Source organism: Clarias gariepinus, chromosome 3, assembly GCF_024256425.1.
Source record: "Clarias gariepinus isolate MV-2021 ecotype Netherlands chromosome 3, CGAR_prim_01v2, whole genome shotgun sequence".
In the NCBI taxonomy this organism is placed as follows: domain Eukaryota; kingdom Metazoa; phylum Chordata; class Actinopteri; order Siluriformes; family Clariidae; genus Clarias; species Clarias gariepinus.
In genome coordinates this window covers 2,100,466-2,121,860 of record NC_071102.1, presented here as the reverse complement: position 1 = coordinate 2,121,860, position 21,395 = coordinate 2,100,466, and the positions used below count along the sequence as shown (strand labels likewise).

The following is a 21,395-nucleotide window of genomic DNA, read 5'->3' as shown; positions in this document are numbered from 1 at the left end:
CACAAGCTTTAAGGAGAACTAATATTTAATATACCGAGGTATTTAAAGTATTCACCTACTCGCGATCTCTCAGGAAGAGTCGTAAAGGAAAAGTCCTTCAGGTTTATAGAGAGGTTCATGACTCGGCCGTGTGTTTATTAAAACACATAAAACCTTGTCACATCATCCTGTGACTCAATGATTATCATCAGCACGCTTTCACCTCGATTTCATCTTAATCACGCAATAAAAACAGCAATCTTTACAAAATCATAATTAAAACCTCCGTGTTCGTGTTTCAGTCGGAAGTTCAGCAGCTGGAAATCTTGACATATAACTGCGATTAAATGATTTTAAACTATTTATAAGATTTAATATTTAGTTTCAGAAACATCTGGACAGTAAAGGCGAAAAACCAAAGTATTAAATGTATTTTTTTTTTTTGTTATTATTTTGATCATTCACATTTAATGTAAACAGGCACTAAAACTGTGACATAAATAATAAGAATTGATTACATTAAAACATTTTTTTACATTTACTTTATTTAACATTTAAACATTAAAAGTATAATAAAAACTAAGGATCATTTTTTATATTTTGAGATTTTAATCATAATGAGCATAATCATATTATTGGCGTAAAAACGCTACATTATTATTATTGATACAAGAATGATTCAGTAAATATCAATAATGTAAAAAGTCAAGAGTCATTTTCTTCTTCCTATTACTTTTTTCCCCCAAATTTTTATTTAGATAAATGAGAATTTTATATGTGCAAAAATGTTTTGTTAATTTAAAGTTTTAGTGTGTTGGTCTTATACACTTTTATTTATTTAGCAATTGGTTAATTAATTATGTAACTAATAATGGGAATAATTGAACTGATAATTATGTGGAACATATATTCATATATGTTTAACATCTAATTTTAAAAGAAGACGTTTGACTGTGTTCTGAAGGCCGCAGCACAGTGGGCGGTTCTGCCAGGGTTCGAGTCGCCTGTACCAGCTGTGTAACGCCGTGCCGTGCCAGAGGGACGCCGTGGACTTCCGAGCGCTGCAGTGTGCCGAGTACAACAGCAGACCGTTCCGGGGCTGGTTCTATAAGTGGAAGCCCTACACCAAGGTGGACGGTACGACTTCACTGCACCTCAGCCTTCGCTTCATGAGCCGCCGCTTCACAGCAAGCTGCCGCGCTCTGGGTTACAGCACACTCCAGGGCAGGAGGGGAAGTTTATAAATCAATGAGGCACAGCTTTTTCTCTCTCTCTCTCTCTCTCTCTCTCTCTCTCTGTGTGTTTGTGTGCATGTGTTCATGCATGTGTGCGTCGTCGTCATAGTGACCGTGTTCATTGAGCGAAGAAATATATATTAGTAGGCCGTGCCGAGCGTTTAACGTTTATCTGCTGCACTGCACCCGAGGCGTAACGAGCGTGATTTAGAGGCGAGACGTGTAGCTGCTTGCACTGACGGGTTATTAAAGAAGCTTTAACCTCAAATACACACACACACACACACACACACACACACACACACACACACAGGAAACTGAGACGAATGTACCTTCCTGAGTTTACAGAACTCTCCATTCTGATTGGTCAGGTTGTGCCGATTAGTGACTAATCACTAATTAGATTAGTGCAAATTAGTCCAGGTTTACTGTATATTAATACGTTATCGTTTCCATAGCAACTCCAGTGTCTCCAGAGTCTCCAGTGTCAGAGGGAAAGTTGCATGTTTTCCGACATCTTTAGGATAAAGAAGTTTGTGCATTTCTTTTCTTTTTAACTTCCCAAGAGGGAGTCAATGATTAATAACTTTTTAATAACAATTTGGTTTATAGCTAAGAAATAGCAATAAATGAGGAGTTAAACACTTTGGGGGTGTGATGTTCGAGGAAAATAATCATCTTCAGGACAGTAAGATTAACATCACTTCATCACACCACACCTTTGTTTTTCTATAGATTCTTTTTTAACAATATAGAGATAATATAGAAAAAGTTCTTTCCCTGTTTTATTTCCCTCCTTATCGCTATAATGTTTGTTTGATCTCCCTGCGTCTCCATCCTCGTTTCATTGTTCTCGTACCTTCTTTTTCCTCTTTCATTCTTCTCCACTTTATCCAATTTCATTTCATTTGCTTTCATTTTCTCTTCTTCATTTTCTTCTTATTTTGTTTCTTTTCCTGCATCCTTTAGCTTCACTCTTCTTCTACTCATTCTTTCCCTCCTCTATTCCTTCTCTATTCTTCTTCGCTTTTTCTTCTGTCTTTCTATTTTAAGCGACGTCTCTCGGTTATTATCCTTCTGCTCATTTTCCTCTCTTTCTGTTTCTCTTCACTATGGTCGGAGTAACTTTGCTTCATCACATCACACCATTGATTGTTTCTCTAGACCCACACCACACACACGCAGTGTTTTATTGGTCACAATCTTACCTGGTCCTCTGTAACCCCTGATGAAAGTGCTGCCGCTGTGTGATTGATAATCCTCGCTTCCTGTCGTTTCCCTTTTTCCCTCCGTGACCGTTCCTCCATGAGGATGTTGAGCGACGGCTTACGAGGCCTCCTTTCAGCCGACAGGTTGAAGTGCCGCCTTTTGTGTCGTGTTTGATTTGTTGAAAATCATTCAGTGACGGATCACTCCGGGGTTACTTTAGGTCATCTCTAAATCCCTCGTCTTCTTTAAACATGACCTCAGCGGAGTTCTCCTTCCGCTCGACTGAATAAATTTGCTCTTGGATTGTTTGTGTTGTTATTAATAAACAAACTTTTGTTTATTTTTTTCCCTCCTGGTGTTTAGTTCTGAACTTTTAATTTTAAACCTCTTTGGTCATGTGACTTCCTCCTCGTCTCCTGCAGATGAAGATATCTGTAAGCTCTACTGCATCGCCGAGGACTTCGATTTCTTCTTCGCCATGTCCAGCAAGGTGAAGGACGGCACGTCGTGCTCCGATCTCACGCCGGACGTGTGCATCGACGGCGTCTGTGAGGTACAGGGTGAAAGGTCACGCTAGTATAACCATCCAGGTCCCTCATTTTCTCTTTGCTTCTCCTCACTCTTCCTCCATGCTTTAAGTCTACTCTTCAACTGTTTAGTTCCCCATTCCTCTTCATCCTCTTTTTTTCATCTGTTTATCTTCCTCTTCCTTGTTCCCCCTTTGACAGTCATCTGTTTTATTCCTCAGTTTATTTTTTCAATATTTTTTATTCTCCTGTTCTTCTTTCCTTCCCTCCTTTTCATCTGCTGTTTTTCTGTTCCTCCATTTCTTCCATTACTTTTGTTCATGCGCATCTCGTTCCTCTCCTTTTTTTCCCGCAGCTCTTCCTCTGCTCTTGCTCTTTGCTTTACACCCTTTCTCTATAGCCTCCTCTCATCGTCCTCTGGTCTGTTCTTTCTCCTGAGAAGAGCAGAAGGCCCATTTTAACCTCTTCTGTTTTGTCTGTACCCCCCTCCTCCTGCAGTCGGTGGGATGTGATCAGGTTTTGGGCTCCGGCGCTGCTCTGGACGTCTGCGGTGTGTGTAAAGGAGACAATTCCACCTGCAAACGTTACAGCGGCCAGTACAGCTTACAGCACCGAGCCAACGGTACAGTCGTAACACCACACAGCACTCTGCAGGAGTAAGGCTCTGATTGGTCAGAGTTGGGGTGAGGGGCGGGGCTTGTAGCTTTAATTACAAACTTAGCATAACAGCCATGTCATTCTTTTTCCAGAGTACTACCCTGTGGTGACGGTTCCTGCTGGAGCTCGCAGTATCCGTGTTCAGGAGGTGGAGATCTCCAACAGTTACCTGGCGGTCAGGGGCCAGAAACATGGCTCTTATTTCCTGACTTCTGATTGGATGGTGGACTGGCCGGGAAAATTCAACTTTGCCGGAACTACGTTCTTGTATCGGCGCTCGAGTAATCAGCCTGAGAGCCTGTACGCCACGGGACCGACCAATCAGACGCTCATCTTTGAGGTGAGTCAGTCATGTTTTTAACACCAACATTTGTTGAAATGCTCTGGACTCCATGGGATCCATGTGTGAAAATGATGTCTTATCATCCCCGATAAATCCTGGAATTACCATCTTGGAATATGTTTAATACCATCAAGGAAGAGAAACTCCATAGATGTGATCCTCTGGTGATTCAGTACATTCAGGTGGTCAGCTGACTTCATTTTATTGCCCCATAACGTTACTGAGTCTAGACCTGAGTAACTGATCAACCCCAGATCATAACACTGTCTCCAGAGGCTTGTACAGTGGACACTATGCATGATGGGAGCATCGCTTCATGTCCTTCCCTTCTCACCCTGACACGCCCATCACTCTGGAATAGGATCAGTCTGGACTCATCAGGTCACATGACCTTTTTTACAGCAACATCTTACAAGGATGCATACAGCTGACACTCAATGTACATATATAATTAAAAATATTTTCTATAAGAAGAAATTTATTTGTTAAAGATTTGTGGAAGAAGTCTCCAACATCAGCGCTTTGTGACTTTTCTTAGTAAGTTAAGAGAGAGAGAAAGTCGAAGCTGAGAGAACAAATGTTTATACACTGCAAAAAAAAACACCTTAGCAAGTGAAATATAAGTCCTAAAGTTTACAACAATCCAAATATAAAATTATTACGTTTATTTCTAGTCAAATGTTGGTAAAATTGGAGGTAAAAAAAAGTCTTGTTCATATGGCAGATAATTTTGATAATTTACGACATAGAAACGCCGCGCCTTAAGAGTTGTCGCTTTAAGAATGTAAGAATTTTTTCAAGAAATTTGCCTCGGCATATGAAGCATTTTCGAGATACGAGCAAACAAACTGAACGCCTGCTAAGTTGTGCGAACTTCCAGGAACCCTTCAGGTCTTGTTTGCATCAGTGGAAAGGCAAACGAAGCGAAGTTTACATATTTATTGTGGGTTTTTTGCATTTTGTGGAAGGTTTAGTAAAGACAGCAACATGAGTCCCAAGATTGTTATCAAGGACAGTTTTTAAAGCAACCAGTCCCAAGAGAAGTCATAAATTAAGGTTAAGTGAGGTTTAATGTCGTTATTATTAATTAATTTCGTATTTTCGTATTATTTTCTAAATGTTTTTATTGTTTTTATATGCGGAAATATGATTATAGTGTGGAAAATTGGTAATATTGTTAATATTTTTGGTTGTCTGGAACGGATTATCTGCATTTACATTATTTCCTATGGGAAAATGTATTTCACAATATGTGAAATTCGCCTCCGGAACGGATTACATTTGTATTCCGAGGTACCGCTGTATTGCACTTTCACTTGTTAGGCTGCTAACATTTTTTGCAGTGTTGCTGCTACAGTATAATGTAAGTGAGAACTAACTTGATTTGTGAACTGCGATCCTTATCTGTGGTAATAAGAAGAACAAAATACTTCAGGATGTGCTGTTAAAGGGAACTTCAGTAACTCCGTGAGAAACTCCACAACCCCGGTGTATAATATATAACAAGCATTTAGTCTTCCCAAAGTACCCAAACCTGGGCAGATTATTATTCATCTGAGAGCAGGAAGAATCTGCACACAGTCAGAAATGAAGTGAAACATCTGTAAGGACAGGAGGATAAACACGGTCGTGGTACTGAGCTTCAGTTCAGTCCAGACAAAATATTCATTTTGGTTTTGAGCTGCTTGTGGTCGAGCAGAGCGGGGTCACTCGAGTGCAAACGTGGAAGACTGGCACTTCGTCCAGCATAGACACGTGCCCTCGTTCTTCTTGTCTCCACAGTGTAAAAACAGTGTAGGGAAAATACAATCTATTCCATCTAACTCTATATAACTTATATTCAGGCAGCACACACACACACACACACACACACACTTCAATCTTCCCACTCTGTACATGCTGTGTATTTAAAACCTTGTTGCTGAATTCGATCCCGATTCAGCTGCAGCGTGAAGCTAATCCGCTAATCTGACGGTGCCCGCTCGGCCAGACTGAAGAGTGTTATTGTGTGTTTCGTGCGCGAGCTCGGAGATAATCTGACAGTCGCTTCCTGTTAAACATGAACACACTTCGAGTTCAGAGGGAGCACCTCCATACGGGGGAGGTGTACAGACTTAATCTCTACTTCTTGTCGGTCTTAGCGGGGGATTGTTCAGCTCCCAGAGTGCGTTTGTAATACAATTGGGAAATTTCTTAAACATTATCCCTTAAAAGTGCATTATGGGTGTTTTGCATTGGATAAGCTGCAGCGCATTGTGGGGATTTCAGAAGTGCACTGGATGTTCTAAAGAACGCCTACAGACAGAGTGATTATAACGTTCTACACGGACAGGAACAGATTTCCAGTATTGTTCCTGAATTACGTCTAGCAATTAAAAATGCTATAAAAGGATTGGGCGTGTCACAGAGATGGGCGGGGCTTCACTATGTATTCATCCTCATTACACTAAACACTCCACATGTGCAATACACAATGTACTTGATTATTCACTTTTAAAGTGTTTGATTAAAGAGACTTTGTCATAATTGTAGTGATACAGTGGAATTTGTTAGAAGGTCACATGACCAAAACTTCACACTCAATTATAAGTCATTAATATAAGTAGAATTATACTGTAGTTAGTTTCAACCGAGTAATCTGATTGAATGAGAGGCATACCATGAGTGCTGATAATAGACAGTAACAGCACTGAGACATTTAACTATCTGTATGAGTGGGCGTGTCCCAGGTGTTGTCCAGTGGTTAATGACACTAACTGTGTGTCTCAGCGTGGGTGAGAGTAGGTCTGTACGGTCCGCAGTACTGAGGAGAGAGCAGCTGCCTGACTAAACCCACATTCACACCCAGTCACAGAAGCACTTTCAGTAAGAACACACATCTGATAACGTTATGGCGTCTTAAACAACACGCCGTCACTGCAGTAATCACTTCTAAGTCCTTCTGAATCGCCTGTTCTGTTCATGACTCACGCTAGTAACAAAGCTAACTAGCTAGTGTACACATGTGGCTGAATCCCGAATCTCTCACCCCTGATCAAGAGCACTACTTAGTGTGTTGGCCAAGGGATTGTACACCCTACATAATGCACTAGCGTTCCATTTAAAACTATTTGGGATTCGACCCCAGAACCCTGAAGTTAACGGAGCTGATATTCTAAAGTAGACTAAGTGGAAATATAAAGTAAATCTGGTAAGTTTCTCAGGACTGTCCAACACCTCAATGGTTTATTCCCTTTACCTTTTCGCTACATAGTATCACTAAGAATTTAAAACTACTTTCATCCCTGATAATTACGTTAAATGTCGCTCGCTAACTGTCAGTCACCAGCAACGCTAGTCTCTGCTAGTCTGGTTGGTTAATTATTACATTTATTACATTTGGGAAATTATTTGTGGATGGTATTTTTAGCCTTGCCGTTTACTAAATCTCTGAGATACTCTGGTTAAAATTACTACACATACTAAAGCAGTTTAAATAGGGATTACTACAGTTACTCCAGACTCCAAACTAATCTGATGAACACTCGTCACTTATTTACAGTGATATAAGGGAATAAGTGTATAAGGGACTGAAAGGGACATGTGTTTCAGGTTTTAGATATAAAAAAACCCACAAATTTTCTGGTAAAAAAAAAGGGCGGAGCACAATCTGACTTTTTAAAAAAGGAATAATTTCCTGCATGTGGTGCTGTTATGGGAAAAAAAATCAATGAATGGGATGCTAAAAGAAGAGTTACTGGAGGCTTTTTTCATCAACATGAAATTAATAATATTTACTGTAACAATTATCAAGCATCCTTAAACATGAGCTGTTGCTATAGAAACGATAACGTATATGGGCTTTAATCCGAACCTGTGTTGAGCAGCCACGTTTACGAGTGTCCCTCGGTTTCTCTCTTCATCGTTTACTATTTGCGACCGTGCTGCTATTGTGGTCCTTTCAGGCTAAAGGTTGCCAGATTGTCCAAGAAATCCCAAACGTCAAGAACAGAACAAAGCCCTTCTTCTTTTCCGGACTTTTCCACTCCATTTGAGCCAAAACCACGGGCAGTCTGCCGTGACCCTGGCTCAGGTCTAGTGGACTTCCTCCTCGGGTCTGTCCCAAACCCGAGTCAGTCAGAGAGAGGTGTTGGAGGACCACCAGCATGATCCACAGGACCAGGGACAGACAATAAAAACATCGCTGTGGCTGACTCTCACTCAGGCGTCTTCCCACGTCTGAACCCAGCTGACCTGCGTGCGTGCAGGAACACTGAGCGACTGTCTAAAAGTGGCAAAGCCAATGTTGGAAGGAAGCAGCTGGTGTGTGTGTGTGTGTGTGAACAGGATTTTCACACAAAGTCAATATACAGTATGTTTAACTGATGCTAACATGACACCTCTCTCTGGCTTAGCTATCTTACTCCAGATATCGCTGAGCTAACTCACCACAGCTTCACCACAAAAGGAGGCGGGGCTAACCTAGCTAGTAAACCCAATGAATGAAAAAGACCCGATAATGAAACATATCCAGTGAGTGAAAAGTCACCTAGAGAGCAAAAGTAAACAAACAAACAAACAAACAAAAAAAAAAACACATACTGCTAAGTAGAGAGAGGCCTTGAGAGAGGCAAAGCTAACAGAGCTAATCATGTAGCTAACCAATGAGTGAGTGAAAGCTAACCTTAAAATGCAAAACCAATAAGGCACCATGAGTGACAGGGACATGTGAACGCCATAGCTGATGAGTGAGTAAACTAATCAATGTGTGAGTGTGAGAGGAAGCTAACCTAGCGAATTAAAGCTAACCCAGAGAGTGAAAGCTAACTTAGTGAACTAAAGCTAATATTGATGCGCGGGTCGTCTGGAAACCCGCGGACCCTGTGGGTAACCCGCAGGTCGGGTTGGGGCGGGTAAAGAAATTGTCACTTTATTTGCGGGACGGGTTGGGGCGGGTCATTAAAAACAAAATTCAATAAAAAATCCATGTGTGTTGCGTGCAATTCCCTATAGCCTATATTAAATACTTGGGAATATCTATTTTCATATTTTATTAAGTTCTTTAATAAGGTTACGTCACGTGACAAGTCACGAAAGCGCCAAGCAGCTACCGCTGCCATTCACAACAAAAACAAAGAAATAAAAGTGAAGATGGAAGACGAGGCGCGGGAGAAACTGAGGTCGGGAATTAACATCATTATAAGAAAAAAAGGTCAGGCTGCTAAATCTAACGGGTTAGAATTTTTTTGGGCACAGCGAACGTAAAAACGCTAAATGAACATTTCCGTGTGATAAATGAAAAAAAAAATGTCAGTGGTTATTTAGCGTAGGCTGTAAACTGGAGACCTGCCCTATACGAATCTAAAATTAAAAATTGGTTTTATTACCTAGATTACAAACGCTGCTTTGTAAATGTTTAAAATGTGTATCATTATCTTGTTATTAATATGACCTGATTTATCGTTCATATTCATAATCATATGTTGTTGCCAGTTTACACTGTGATGTTTCCAAGCACTTTCAGGCTGAAATAAAGGCTGTTTTCATTTGAATTACAATGCCTAGTATGTCTATTTAATGGGCGCGGGTGCGGTGCGGCGCGGGTTGTAGAAATAGATACAGTGGTGCTGGGCGGGCCGAATAATTTCATAAAAGCGGGACCCGCGGGTTGGAAAAATACCTGACCCGCGCATCACTAAAAGCTAACCTAGCAAATTAAAGCTAACCTAGAAAAGGAAATTTTACTTAGTGAATTAACGTTAAGCTAACGAGTGTTGACCATGAAAGTAAAAGCTAAACTAGCAAGTGAAAGCTAACCTAGCAAATTAAAGCTAAGCTAGAGAGTGAAAGCTTACTTAGTGAATTAATGCTAAGCTAACGATTGAGAGCTGACCTTGTAACTAAAAGCTAAACTAGCGAGTGAAGACTAAAAGGCTAACACGGGCCAGTAGTGCTGCTTTGTAATTGCATGATTGTGTCCTGAGGCTGCAAACAGACAACTGTCAATCAAGCAGCTCATTTAAATATTAGGCCACACCCTTCAGGACAGTCTGATCATCGGTATTCATGGCATTTACTAAATCTCTCTTTTTCTCTCTCACTCTGTGTGTGTGTGTGTGTGTGTGTGTGTGTGTGTGTTTCTAAAGATCCTCAGTCAGGGTAAAAACCCAGGAGTGCTGTGGGAATACACACTTCCCCTACCGGAGAAAAAACATACCTACACGTGGAGAGTGATCCGATCCGACTGCTCCGCCCCATGTGCAGGAGGTGAGTGTGTGTGCGGGTACGCATGCGTGTGTGTGAGTGAGAAAGAGAGAGAGAGGTTTGCCCAGCTGGATCAATAGCATCTTTGTGAGCATGACAATTGCACCATCCTCCTGTCCAACATCTCTGCTAGTAACAGACCCTAGAGTTCCAGCTAAAGCGTCCATCAGGTGGAAACACTCACACATGTCTCAGTTACTTATGGGTTTCTCACAGCGTTCCCCAGCAGGAGATGTTCCCAAAGTGTGTGGAAGAGAAGTCTTAGAAACTAACTGAGTGATTACATGTAGTAATTATGACGTGATTTGGTGTGTGTGTGTGTGTGTTTCAGGCCGTGTGTCGGTGAAGGCCGTGTGTGTGCAGGACGAACAGGGTCAGGTGAACTCTTCACTCTGCGACTCTCGCAGCAGACCTGCACTGGCGTCTCAGCTCTGTAACACACAGCCGTGTCCTGCCAGGTAACACACACCCTCTGTGTGTGTGTGTGTGTGTGTGTGCTCATTTGTCTGTTTGCTAATCCAGATTTTGCCCCTAGAATGATTAGAATTTAACATCTAAACAGGACCTGTTGCTGTTCTCTGCTCTCTTTCTCTCTCTTGCTTTCTCTCACACATCATCTATTTTTCTTCTCTCTCTCTCCACTTCCCTCTTTTTCTCACTCTTTTCTTTTCTCTTTACTCGCTTTCCTTTCTTATCTTGTCTTCTTTTTCTCTCTCGTCTTCATGCATCCTTTAACTCATCCTCTTTATTCTCCTCTTTCTTCTTTTTACCTCCCATCCATCCTCTTCTTCTGTCATTCTTACTCACCTTACTCCTTGCTTTTGTCTCTCCCTTCTTAGGTGCTATCCTCTTTTCCTTTGTTCTGCCCCTCTTAAGGAAACTTAAAGATTGTCTGTCTGTCTATCTCAGGAAGCTAAGAACTACAGAAATAACCTTTTGAGGACCCTTTCCGTTAAACATCCTTAAACATTCCTTTAAACTCCTTCTTTCTCCATCTTTCCTTTTTCTCCAAAGTAAACAGCATTAGCGTAAGATCCAGACAAGGCAATTTATCTCTGCCAAACTCTAACCAAATCCCACACACCACTACTTACCACACACACACACACACACACACACACACACACACACACACACACACACACACACACACAGCAGTGTAAGTGTTCCTTCAGCTTACAAGGGGATTGAAATAGTAAGTGAAGATTACACGTCCAGGAAGAACAGAAAACATTTCCCATAATTCTAAAGAGTGTGCTGTTAAGTCACGAGAACTAAAACCTTGGCAGATGAGATTATAAAGATGGCACAAAAGTGAATCTGGATATAATGAGAGGAGGACGAGTGTGTAAACAATACAAGAAAGTAAGTTCAAACCACCTCAAATATCAGTGAAGCATGGTGGTGGTAGCGCGTGGCTCAGAACTGGAAGGAGGGGCAGCAACAGGGGCCAGAGTAGGGAGATTCTGTATTTTTGTAAAGTACAATGATTCATTATTTATATAAGTAACTATATGTTGTATAATCTGGGAACGGACTGCAGTAATATTACAATTTCCATTGGGATTAATAAAGTACCACATCTATGATCTAACTAGCAATTAGCCTTCAAGGGGGAAAAAAAGGATAAAAAATGGTTAGCTAAGATTAACATAAGCTTAATTCGTAATATTTTAAAATGTTTGTAAATGTTGCCGTAATTGTACTTGATTGATCAAACACTCTTTCCTAGACAAAATCTATCTTTCAGTTGCTGAAACTTTCTCTCGCAGTCTGATTTGTATTGCCAGATCACAAATGTGGTGCTCAAACCATTTACATTTATGCATTTGGCAGATGCTCTTATCCAGAGCGACTTACATTTTTATCTCATTACACATCCGAGCAGTTGAGGGTTAAGGGCCGCGCTCAAGGGCCCAACAGTGGCAACTTGGTGGTTGTGGGGTTTGAACCTGGGATCTTCCGAACCGTAGTCCAACCACTGAGCTACCCCAAACCACTCAGTTATATGAGCATACGGTTTGTTTCACTAAAATACACCAATTGTTTATTACCCCTGATCAAGGGACATTTTCCAGCCTGAGATGATAAATAATAAATAAATGAATGAATGAATAAATTAATGAATAAATCAATACTTTGTTTTATGATAATAATTTTTTTAATTTACTCAGTGGTGAGTAAAAAAAAGGCCTGTGTTCACTTCCTAAAAAAGAAAAGGAAAACAGATGGCTCATGTCTAATGTTGTAATTTAATTTAACAATTGAGGATCTTTTATTTTTATTATATTTCACTGTTTATCCTTTATTTTTACGATTTTATTTAAACATTGGGCATGTTGAATGCTGTTTATATTTAAGACCCTGGGCCACAGTTACTTGCTTTATGTCTTAAAATTTTATTAGCATTCCTTTTTTGTTGTTGTTGATTTAAAAACTATCTGATCTGTGACTCAGTAAAACGACGATCCGATCTGAACCGTTGGTTTTGTGATCCAATGCACTTATAGTGTACATACATAGATAACATGAATTAATAGGGCTGTAGGACATAAATCTTATCTCAGTTGTCTTGGAATTTTTTTTGGTCTTGGAAGAATATACAGTATCAAATCTAATTATGAAAAAAAAACCTAGGGCCTAATATAGAGCCTTGAGGTACGCCACATGTTACACTGCAAAAAAGAAATATTAGCAAGTAAAATATTCTTGAATCTAGGAAAACCAAAATCTTCTTTTTAAATAAAGTTTGCAACAAACTAAACATAAGAATAATAAGCTTCTTTCTAGTCAAATAGCAAAACTTGCAAAATTGTCTAACAATTTGGTAAATTGTTAAAACTGTAAAGCTGCCTTATGACAATGTGCACTGTAAACAGTTAAATATAAATCAAATTGAACTGATTGCCTAAACAAATCCTCCATCATACTGTGTTAAACTAAATAACTTTAAGTTGCATACATTTGTTGTGTGTTTGTGGTTTCACTGTTGTCATGGTGACCGTTCTGGTTGTTCTTAAAATTTGTGGAAAATTAACAAAAGTTTCAGTTGCTTGTTATTAAAGTGGGTTTTATAGTACAGAGGCAAGAATATTAGCAGTCTCTGTACATACCACTTACTGTACAAGCTGGACTATACAGTAGCTATGCTAATCGTTTTATTCCCATTCTGTCTTGCGTACTGCATATTACACGCCGTGACATGACAGATCCTCCCGAGCGTACATAAAGATGAACCCGAACGGCCTGTAGAGGTTTTGTAGTCCTTCAGATGCTCTTAAACTTACAACTGGTTCCAAACCACAAACCATTCCCCAACACGCACTAAAAATTCATCCTCCTTCCCACTGGGTGACCAGCAGCAGCTTTGAATTTCATCTGACCGCTGGAAATGATTCGGCGTGCATGCCCGGGAGCATTATTTCGGGCTGGTGCTGTAGCCGTGCCAGCTGAGAGGAATGAATAGTGAAGAATGCATCCACAATCCGTCAATGTCATCTCGAACATGCTTTCAGTTTAATTGCATGCCTCGAAATATGCGAGTTATTGGATGGTTCCAGAAATATTACAGTAAGATTACAGCAGAAGTCCAGAGCGGTTTGCTGGGAGGGAGACACAATGTCGTTTATGTGGCAAGAAGAGATTAGGGGATACGTGGTGCAACAGCTTGTGTTTCTTTCCCCAATGCAAATTGCAGTTCAGCTGTTCCTCCTTTGAAAGGAAATGAAAGCCCTTTCTAAAGACAGTGTGTAAAGCGGTCTGGGCTGATAGAGCTCGACCCGAGTCCTCGCCCCGTTTTGGTGGACGATGCGGTTTGCCGTAATCCCCCCCATGCTCAGGGAGCTCTGATCTATTTTAAAGCCTCCTTTTATCGATAGCCAAGAGACTCAGAGATACCAGAATGCTAAAGTTATCTCAGATTAGAAACGACATGATGCCGAACATGTCTGGGGTTTTGTCTAGACCAGTTAAGGGTGGATCGGGATGTTTAAAACGTCTTGGACTGTCTGACTACTGTAGGACCAGACCATCATGTGGCTTTAAAACCAAACAAACAACGATAGAAAATGGACAATAAATGCATACATATACATACAATACATATTTAACAAAAACCCTGACATTAAATAAGACAGTGATTGTTTTGTGCTCGATCTCAATATTACAATGAGACAATAATCTTTTAGTGTATAATTGTAAAATAAAAAGTGTTATAAAGAACTGAGAACAATAATCAAAAGATTTTTATGTTTTTTGGTCAATTTTCAGTGGAGGATACAGGGAATTCTCAACAGAGTGCCAATCCATCAGGGGGCACACACACACACACGCACATACATGCACTGTGTGCAATGTGGGAATGCTAGTTAGCCTAATCCGCAATTGTGGAGATCATGCCAACTCCACACACACACACAGATCCAAAGCTGGTACCGGGCCCTGGACCCTGAGGTGCACGGCCACAGTCGTGCAAGGGAAATAGTACAAGCACAGAAAGTTCATATTTAAATTAAAATCTTCTTTAAATGTCACATCGCTTTCATTCACAAAAAGGTCATCCCAAGTCCCGGTTTGACTTAAACAATCATTGTGTATTAAAATAAACAGTATTTTCTCCTTCTTTATCTCATTTCAATATAAAAGTCGATTAAGTGCCCAGCCCTTTTCTAACCCTCCCGCCTCTCCGGTTCTGTTTGTGTGAGTTAGCTGGTCAGTGAGTAAATGGAGTGCATGCAGTGTGTCATGTGGAGAAGGACAACAAAGTCGCACCGTCCGCTGTCTCAGAAAAGTGATGTACCAAAGGGAGGAGGTAGCTCCACCCTCGATGTGCCCTGCACCTGCCCTGGCTCTCACACAGCCCTGCAACACACACTCCTGCCCTCCTGAGTGGGGTACTGGCTCTTGGTCACAGGTAAGCGCGCACACACACACACACACACACACACACACGCACACACACACGCACACACACACGCACACACACACGCACACACACACACACACACACACACACACACACACACACACACACACAAACATACAAACAGAGAAAAAAATTATTCATTAAGGACTGTAGATTGAGAATGTGAGATCTTCTACTGCCCTCTGGTGGTAAAATCACAGACACACACCTGTCTATCTACAGAGTCTATAAATAATTGGAAATGATGATGATTATTATTATTATTATTATTGAAGCCATATAGCAAATATTTATTTTCGTTTTAAGTATCTCAGGAATTATTTTCATTTGTCTGTTGTATTTTCCTTTCCACGTAGTGCTCGAAGACATGTGGACGTGGTGTGAGGACACGGAGTGTGTTCTGTCACAGTGTTAATCATGTCTCTGGAGCGGTGGTCCTCCGAGACGGCTCGTGCGAGCTCCAGCTAAAGCCCAAAGCCCAGGAGAGCTGCGTGCTGAGTCGCTGCCCTAAAAACGAGCGGCTGCAGTGGATCACCACGGCCTGGGGAGAGGTAGGCATACGGAACAGGACTTTATTCTTTTTATACATTTAAAGGTACATTTAATGTCCTTGGAACAGGTTAAAGCAGCTCTCTTTTTCTCTCGTACCAAGAAAGTGCAAAACATACTCTTTTCCTGAAGATAGCAGAAAACTTTCCAGCTTTACTTCCGACTGGCACTGGAGACTCCTTCCATTAATGATTAATAAATGTCTATGATCGTTTACACAGAATAGTTAGCAGACTTTAGGCTTAAAGGCGCTCTGTAACCCTTTAGTTGCCGTTTTTTTTTTTTTTTCTGTGATCTTTTTGACTTTCATGGGCGTGGCTAAAAACAAATCATACAAATGCACCTGGTAATTTAAGGGTGTCTAATTACTGGAAAAATACTCTGTACCATATTATTTTAGTTCAGTTTTTTTTTTTTTGACATATTTCCACAACTTGACAGCGTCTTTCTGTGTGCTCTGTGCTCAGTGCTCCGTTTCCTGCGGAGGGGGTGTGATGAGCCGAGAGCTGCGCTGTGCAGAGAGAGACTCTAATGGTGGTTTCACAGAATTCCCCATCAGGAGGTGCAGAAATCTCCAGAAACCCCACATCGACCTCCAGCAGACCTGTAATAAAGCGCAGTGCCCTGACCCGCAGCCCCACGTCCCTGTGGTCGGCCTGGGAAGAGAGAGCTCTGCCACGGCGCTCGGCTGGTACTCATCACCATGGCAACAGGTACAAAACTGCATCCTGCTCTCCGTTTGTATTTATCTGACTTTACATTTGAATCCCACTGCTTTGTTAAAGTTATTATGCGTTTCTGTCATGACAGAATTACAGCAATTATGTTTTTTTTTTTTAATGCAGGATATATTAACCATACAAAGTTGTGAGACCACAGTTGCTAGGCAACTAGATGTTGAGCAAAAAGTAGCTAGTGGCTAAGGCAAAAAATATATATTTAGTGATGTAGCGTGTAGAAGATACGCTAAGTAAAAACAATGTGTGTGTGTGTGTGTGTATGTGTGTGTGTTAGTGTACGGTGTCGTGCGGTGGTGGTGTGCAGACACGCAGTGTTCAGTGTCTCCGACATGGCCGACCCTCATCAGGGTGTTCAACACACCATAGACCCATCAGCTCCAGAGCCTGTAACACACACTTCTGCCCTCCACCAGGATTGGCACCAGGGCCTGCTCTCAAAGGTACACACACACACACACACACACACACACACACACCTCGTTTTCCACAATCACTGGTCAGCATTGTTCCAGAATCCCAAACACTGATTGTTATTGCCAACTAATAACTAATCACCATTGTCCTTAAGAAAACAACCGCTAATCATCAGAGGTCGTGTAAGACTATCACTGTCCATCATTTAAAAAAAATTTCAACAACTTCATAAATATTAAATATAGGTGCAAAGTAACGATGATTGAGCCCAAGTACCTTCACCATCGCCGCTTGGGCGCATCACACAACCTATGTGTCTTTTAGGCATGTTTAAACCTCCGAAAGGCCCCGGATGCTGGAAAGAAAAAATCACACTATGATGTCACTCAACATGATGTCACTCAATATGATGTCATTAAGGAAGTTATTAGCCACTTTTTGCCATAAGTTTAAGGTAATGTGCGAGATATCAAAAATCCCTTCCCTAAGTGTCTTGAAATTATACTGGCCCAGTTTGCTGGCGATCGCATAAAACCCCTGGAAGAAGTACATCAAAATCCATTGGGTTTGTTTTGCAAACATCCTGTTGAGTAGTGCCCATGACATGTATGGTGAAAATTGTTCAGCTCAATGAGATCTTGATGTGTACTGGATTGACACATATGTACCTGCAAGTGTGTAACTGCACAATTCCAGGGGCCCAGACGCTCAGGTGTCCTAATGGCAGCAGATTCCAACCTGTGTGCTGAGTTTCATGACTTTTTTGAGCATGTTAAGATGGTGAATGCTGGAAAGAAATCCTTAGAAGAACAAGAGGGCTTTTCACACGCATCAAGAAACCAATCATTGATCACCAGTTTTCCACAAAAAAACAATTACCATCATCATTGTCACCAATAAACCAATCACTGATCACCAACTGACCTATGAAACAAGTTATCGATCACCATTGTCCCCCCAAAAACAACAATTGATCACCATTGTCGCCACAAAACCAATCACTGATCACCAATGTCCCCACGAAACCAATCACTGGTCACCAATGTCCCCACGAAACCAATCATTGATTACCAGTTTTCCACAAAAAACAATTACCATCATCATTGTTACTAATAAACCAATCACTGATCACCAACTGACCTACAAAACAAGTTATTGATCACCATTGTCCCCCCCAAAACAACAATTGATCACCATTGTCGCTACAAAACCAATCACTGATCACCAATGTCCCTACGAAACCAATCTTCTTCTTCTTTGTCTTTCGGCTGTTCCCTTTCAGGGGTCGCCACAGCGAATCATTTGCCTCCATCTAACGCTATCCTCTGCATCCTCTCCTGCCTGGCAGTTCCAACCTCAGCATCCTTCTACCGATATATTTACAATCTCTCCTCTGAACATGTCCAAACCACCTCAATCTGGCCTCTCTGACTTTATCTCCAAAACATCTAACGTAGGTTGTCCCTCTGATAAACTCATTCTTGATCCTATCCATCCTTGTCACTCCCAAAGAGAACCTCAACATCTTCAGCTCTGCTACCTCCAACTTTGCCTCCTGTCTTTTCTATGAAACCAACCATTGATCACCATTGTCCCCTCAAAAACCATTGTTCACCATTATCCACACAAAACCAATTATTAATCCCTATTGTCTCCAAGAAACCAATCACTGATCATCACTGTCTCCAATAAACTCAGCAACGATCACCATTGTCCACAGGAAACCAATCACTGATCACCATTGTTACAAGAAACCAATCAGTAATTATTATTATACCTGATGATCAATCAATTTTATACAAAACTCAGTTGAGTTCAATTATGTGGATGCTTTAATAATTGTTTGCTGTTTAAAGCTATGACGCCGATTAAACAAAAATCTTTGTGTGTTTTCCTGTCTTTCCCAGGAGAGCAGTCAGTGTGTGTTGATTACTTCCCCTGGTGTCGCCTGGTTCCTCAACACGGCGTGTGTAACCACAGGTTCTACAGTGAGCAGTGCTGCAGGTCATGCTCAGTCAAGAAGCTATAGAACATGAGGACTTTTCTATGAGCACCCTCTCTGACTCACACCACCATACGGAGACGCACAGGGCCCAAACTGGATTTGGGGGAGGAAAATAAAACATTCAAAGGAATGGACAAAAAGAAAGCATGAGGCATGGAGGCCTGGCTCTTCCTGAAGTACTTGAAGCGCAAAACACTTTCCAGGAAAAAAAAAAAGTGTTTGTGCTAAAACTGTGGTGAAGTTTTATAGGGTTTATAACTGGACATTCGGTGTAGGATGATATTCCTGTCCGAAGACATTCCTGTGTTTTTTTTTTCATCAAAGTTGAAGCAAATGTTGCATTCTTTTATATTTTATACATTTGTACAAATTCATAACTTCCTCAGATGTTTATTTTTACACAAGCGAGCAAATATTGATCCGCATTGGAAATTTTTTTCTTTGTTCTGGTTCATACTTTTTTAAAATCACTATTTAATTGTGTTTATACTAAAAACAAAATCTAATTTTACTAAAAGGTTGGACAAATAGTGGACAAAGCTTAGATCCCACCACAAACTAGCCATTTTTTCATTCTTTCATGTAGATATACTGTTAGCATATAATACGGGATTGAATCTCTTGTACAGCGTTAATGTTAAGCTACATTAGCTAACCTACCTAAATGCTAACATTAATAATGATATCATTTTAAGGATTTAGTTCACATTAAAGATGCTAGCAAACTTCCAGAAAGATCTGGACAAGATAGTTAATAAAACTTAAGTAGCTTAACAATTATCCACCTGACTAGTTAGCCAAAATTACTATTAATTCTAAAGAATCTAATAAATAAGCTAATAAGCAAGCTAACTAGGTTTCAGGAACCAATTTCAATAGCATAGTTAAAATTAGAAAAAGTTTGCTAGAAAGTTCGTTAAGATTAGGCCAGGTGTTATATTGTTTGATTATGAGACCGCGGTGTCTAGCATGATAGCTAACATGAGCTAATGCATTAAGTTAAGAAATGTTAAGTACGCTATTGTCCTGATGTGATATGACTGAGCGTTGTATCAGAATACAGCTGATTCTCGAAGCTTTGATTAGTGAGCGTAATCCCTACCTTCACGCTAGTGACAAGAACCGTGACTAGGGAGTCTTTTAGCTAGTGCTAATGTTGTCATTCGTATGCATGGCCTATCCAGTTTATTTCTGCTCAGACAGGAAATAGAACTAGCTACAAGTAAGCTTTTAAACCTAGCTTGGTAAAATAAAACGAATTCCTTTTATTTACACTTGTACCTGCTCAAGCTTTGTTCACAAAACAAATTAGCAAAGCAAAGCTAAATCTACTAGCTACATACACTCAGTGACATCAGCAAATTCTTCCTTTTAAGATTTATTTTTCGTTGTAATGTCTCAATAGACATTTAATGATAATAGAACAAAATGAAACCATGTTTTTGGCCCGTTGTTGCTGGTCAGTCAGTAAATGCTAGCTAATTACTTGTACGGATTGGGGTGAGCAGTTATTTGAAGCAAATAGGTTTGGGATTTTAAACCATCAGTTGGAATTTACATGTAAATGAATCTCAAACCAGTGGCTTTGTCACTCGCTAACGGTAACAGCTTTAAGACGGGGCCATTTCTAAATGTTAGTGTTTAAAGGTTCCTCATGGTCGCTGTTTTAAATTATTTTGGATACCATGTGACCATGTGCACGTCCACTTAGGTCTTTCACAAAAATGTACATAGTGTTCACAATCTATTCATTTTGGAATCACGGAAATGGACCATTTTCCAGTTTAGCGCCCCTAGAGGTAATAGTAAGAATAATATAAACATAAATTTGTAAATAATTTATTTTTAAGTTCCTAATTGGGTCTCTGATAATTCTTGTTTTGTAGATGAGTTCTCAAGATCTGTGAGAAAACCAATCATAAGACTGTAATCCACAAACCAATCATAAGACTGTATGACACTCACTGGGCAATATTTTAAAGCTACTATGACATTTAAACCACTAGCGGCGCTAAACTGCCAAGTGGTACATTACAGGAGTTTATTTTCAACTTTTTCATCTGTTAAAAAAGTAAAGGAGTTGTCCAATGGGGAAAACAAACCAGACGTGAACTTTAAGCGTTTATAATTTCAGGAAGCTCAATTATTATATAATTAGCATCACTAAAAATAATTTGAAATCTGAATTTATTCATCAGATTACCTCAAATTCAATCCGGCTGATTTATTGTTATCTTTTTTTTTTTTTTTTTTTTTTAAATATGTATATATATACTGTAATTGGTGCTGTTTTCCATTTGGACTGTATTATACTCAAACATGTATATGTATATACAATATATTCACCTTTACGTACTGATCAGTGGTGCAATCTCAACTCCTTCATCATAAAGTGCACAGTCTTTAATCTCTCTGCCTTGTGATATTTTTTCCCCCAAAAAAATCAACTTAAAAAAAAAAGACTTTACAAACACCCAAACTGTCTTTCTTCAAGCCTTACATCTTCATGACGATTAAATATGATCGGAAATGCGTTCACGCAGATCTACATGATAAAGTCAGGAAAAATA

At 40.2% G+C, this 21,395-nt stretch overlaps 1 protein-coding gene across 1 annotated transcript in view; it reads left to right on the top strand.

The window, feature by feature from the left end:
- adamts18 (ADAM metallopeptidase with thrombospondin type 1 motif, 18) overlaps positions 1-21,039 on the top strand; it is a 53,199-nt gene extending 32,160 nt beyond the window's left edge. The window contains exons 13-23 of the mRNA XM_053491371.1: positions 944-1,116; positions 2,846-2,976; positions 3,449-3,572; positions 3,700-3,947; positions 10,076-10,196; positions 10,525-10,651; positions 14,901-15,105; positions 15,474-15,668; positions 16,134-16,379; positions 16,681-16,846; positions 18,728-21,039. Coding sequence (XP_053347346.1) covers positions 944-1,116; positions 2,846-2,976; positions 3,449-3,572; positions 3,700-3,947; positions 10,076-10,196; positions 10,525-10,651; positions 14,901-15,105; positions 15,474-15,668; positions 16,134-16,379; positions 16,681-16,846; positions 18,728-18,849 — 1,858 coding nt within the window. The 3' untranslated portion in view covers positions 18,850-21,039. The remainder of the gene's footprint in view (positions 1-943; positions 1,117-2,845; positions 2,977-3,448; positions 3,573-3,699; positions 3,948-10,075; positions 10,197-10,524; positions 10,652-14,900; positions 15,106-15,473; positions 15,669-16,133; positions 16,380-16,680; positions 16,847-18,727) is intronic.
- Positions 21,040-21,395: the final 356 nt, after the last annotated feature.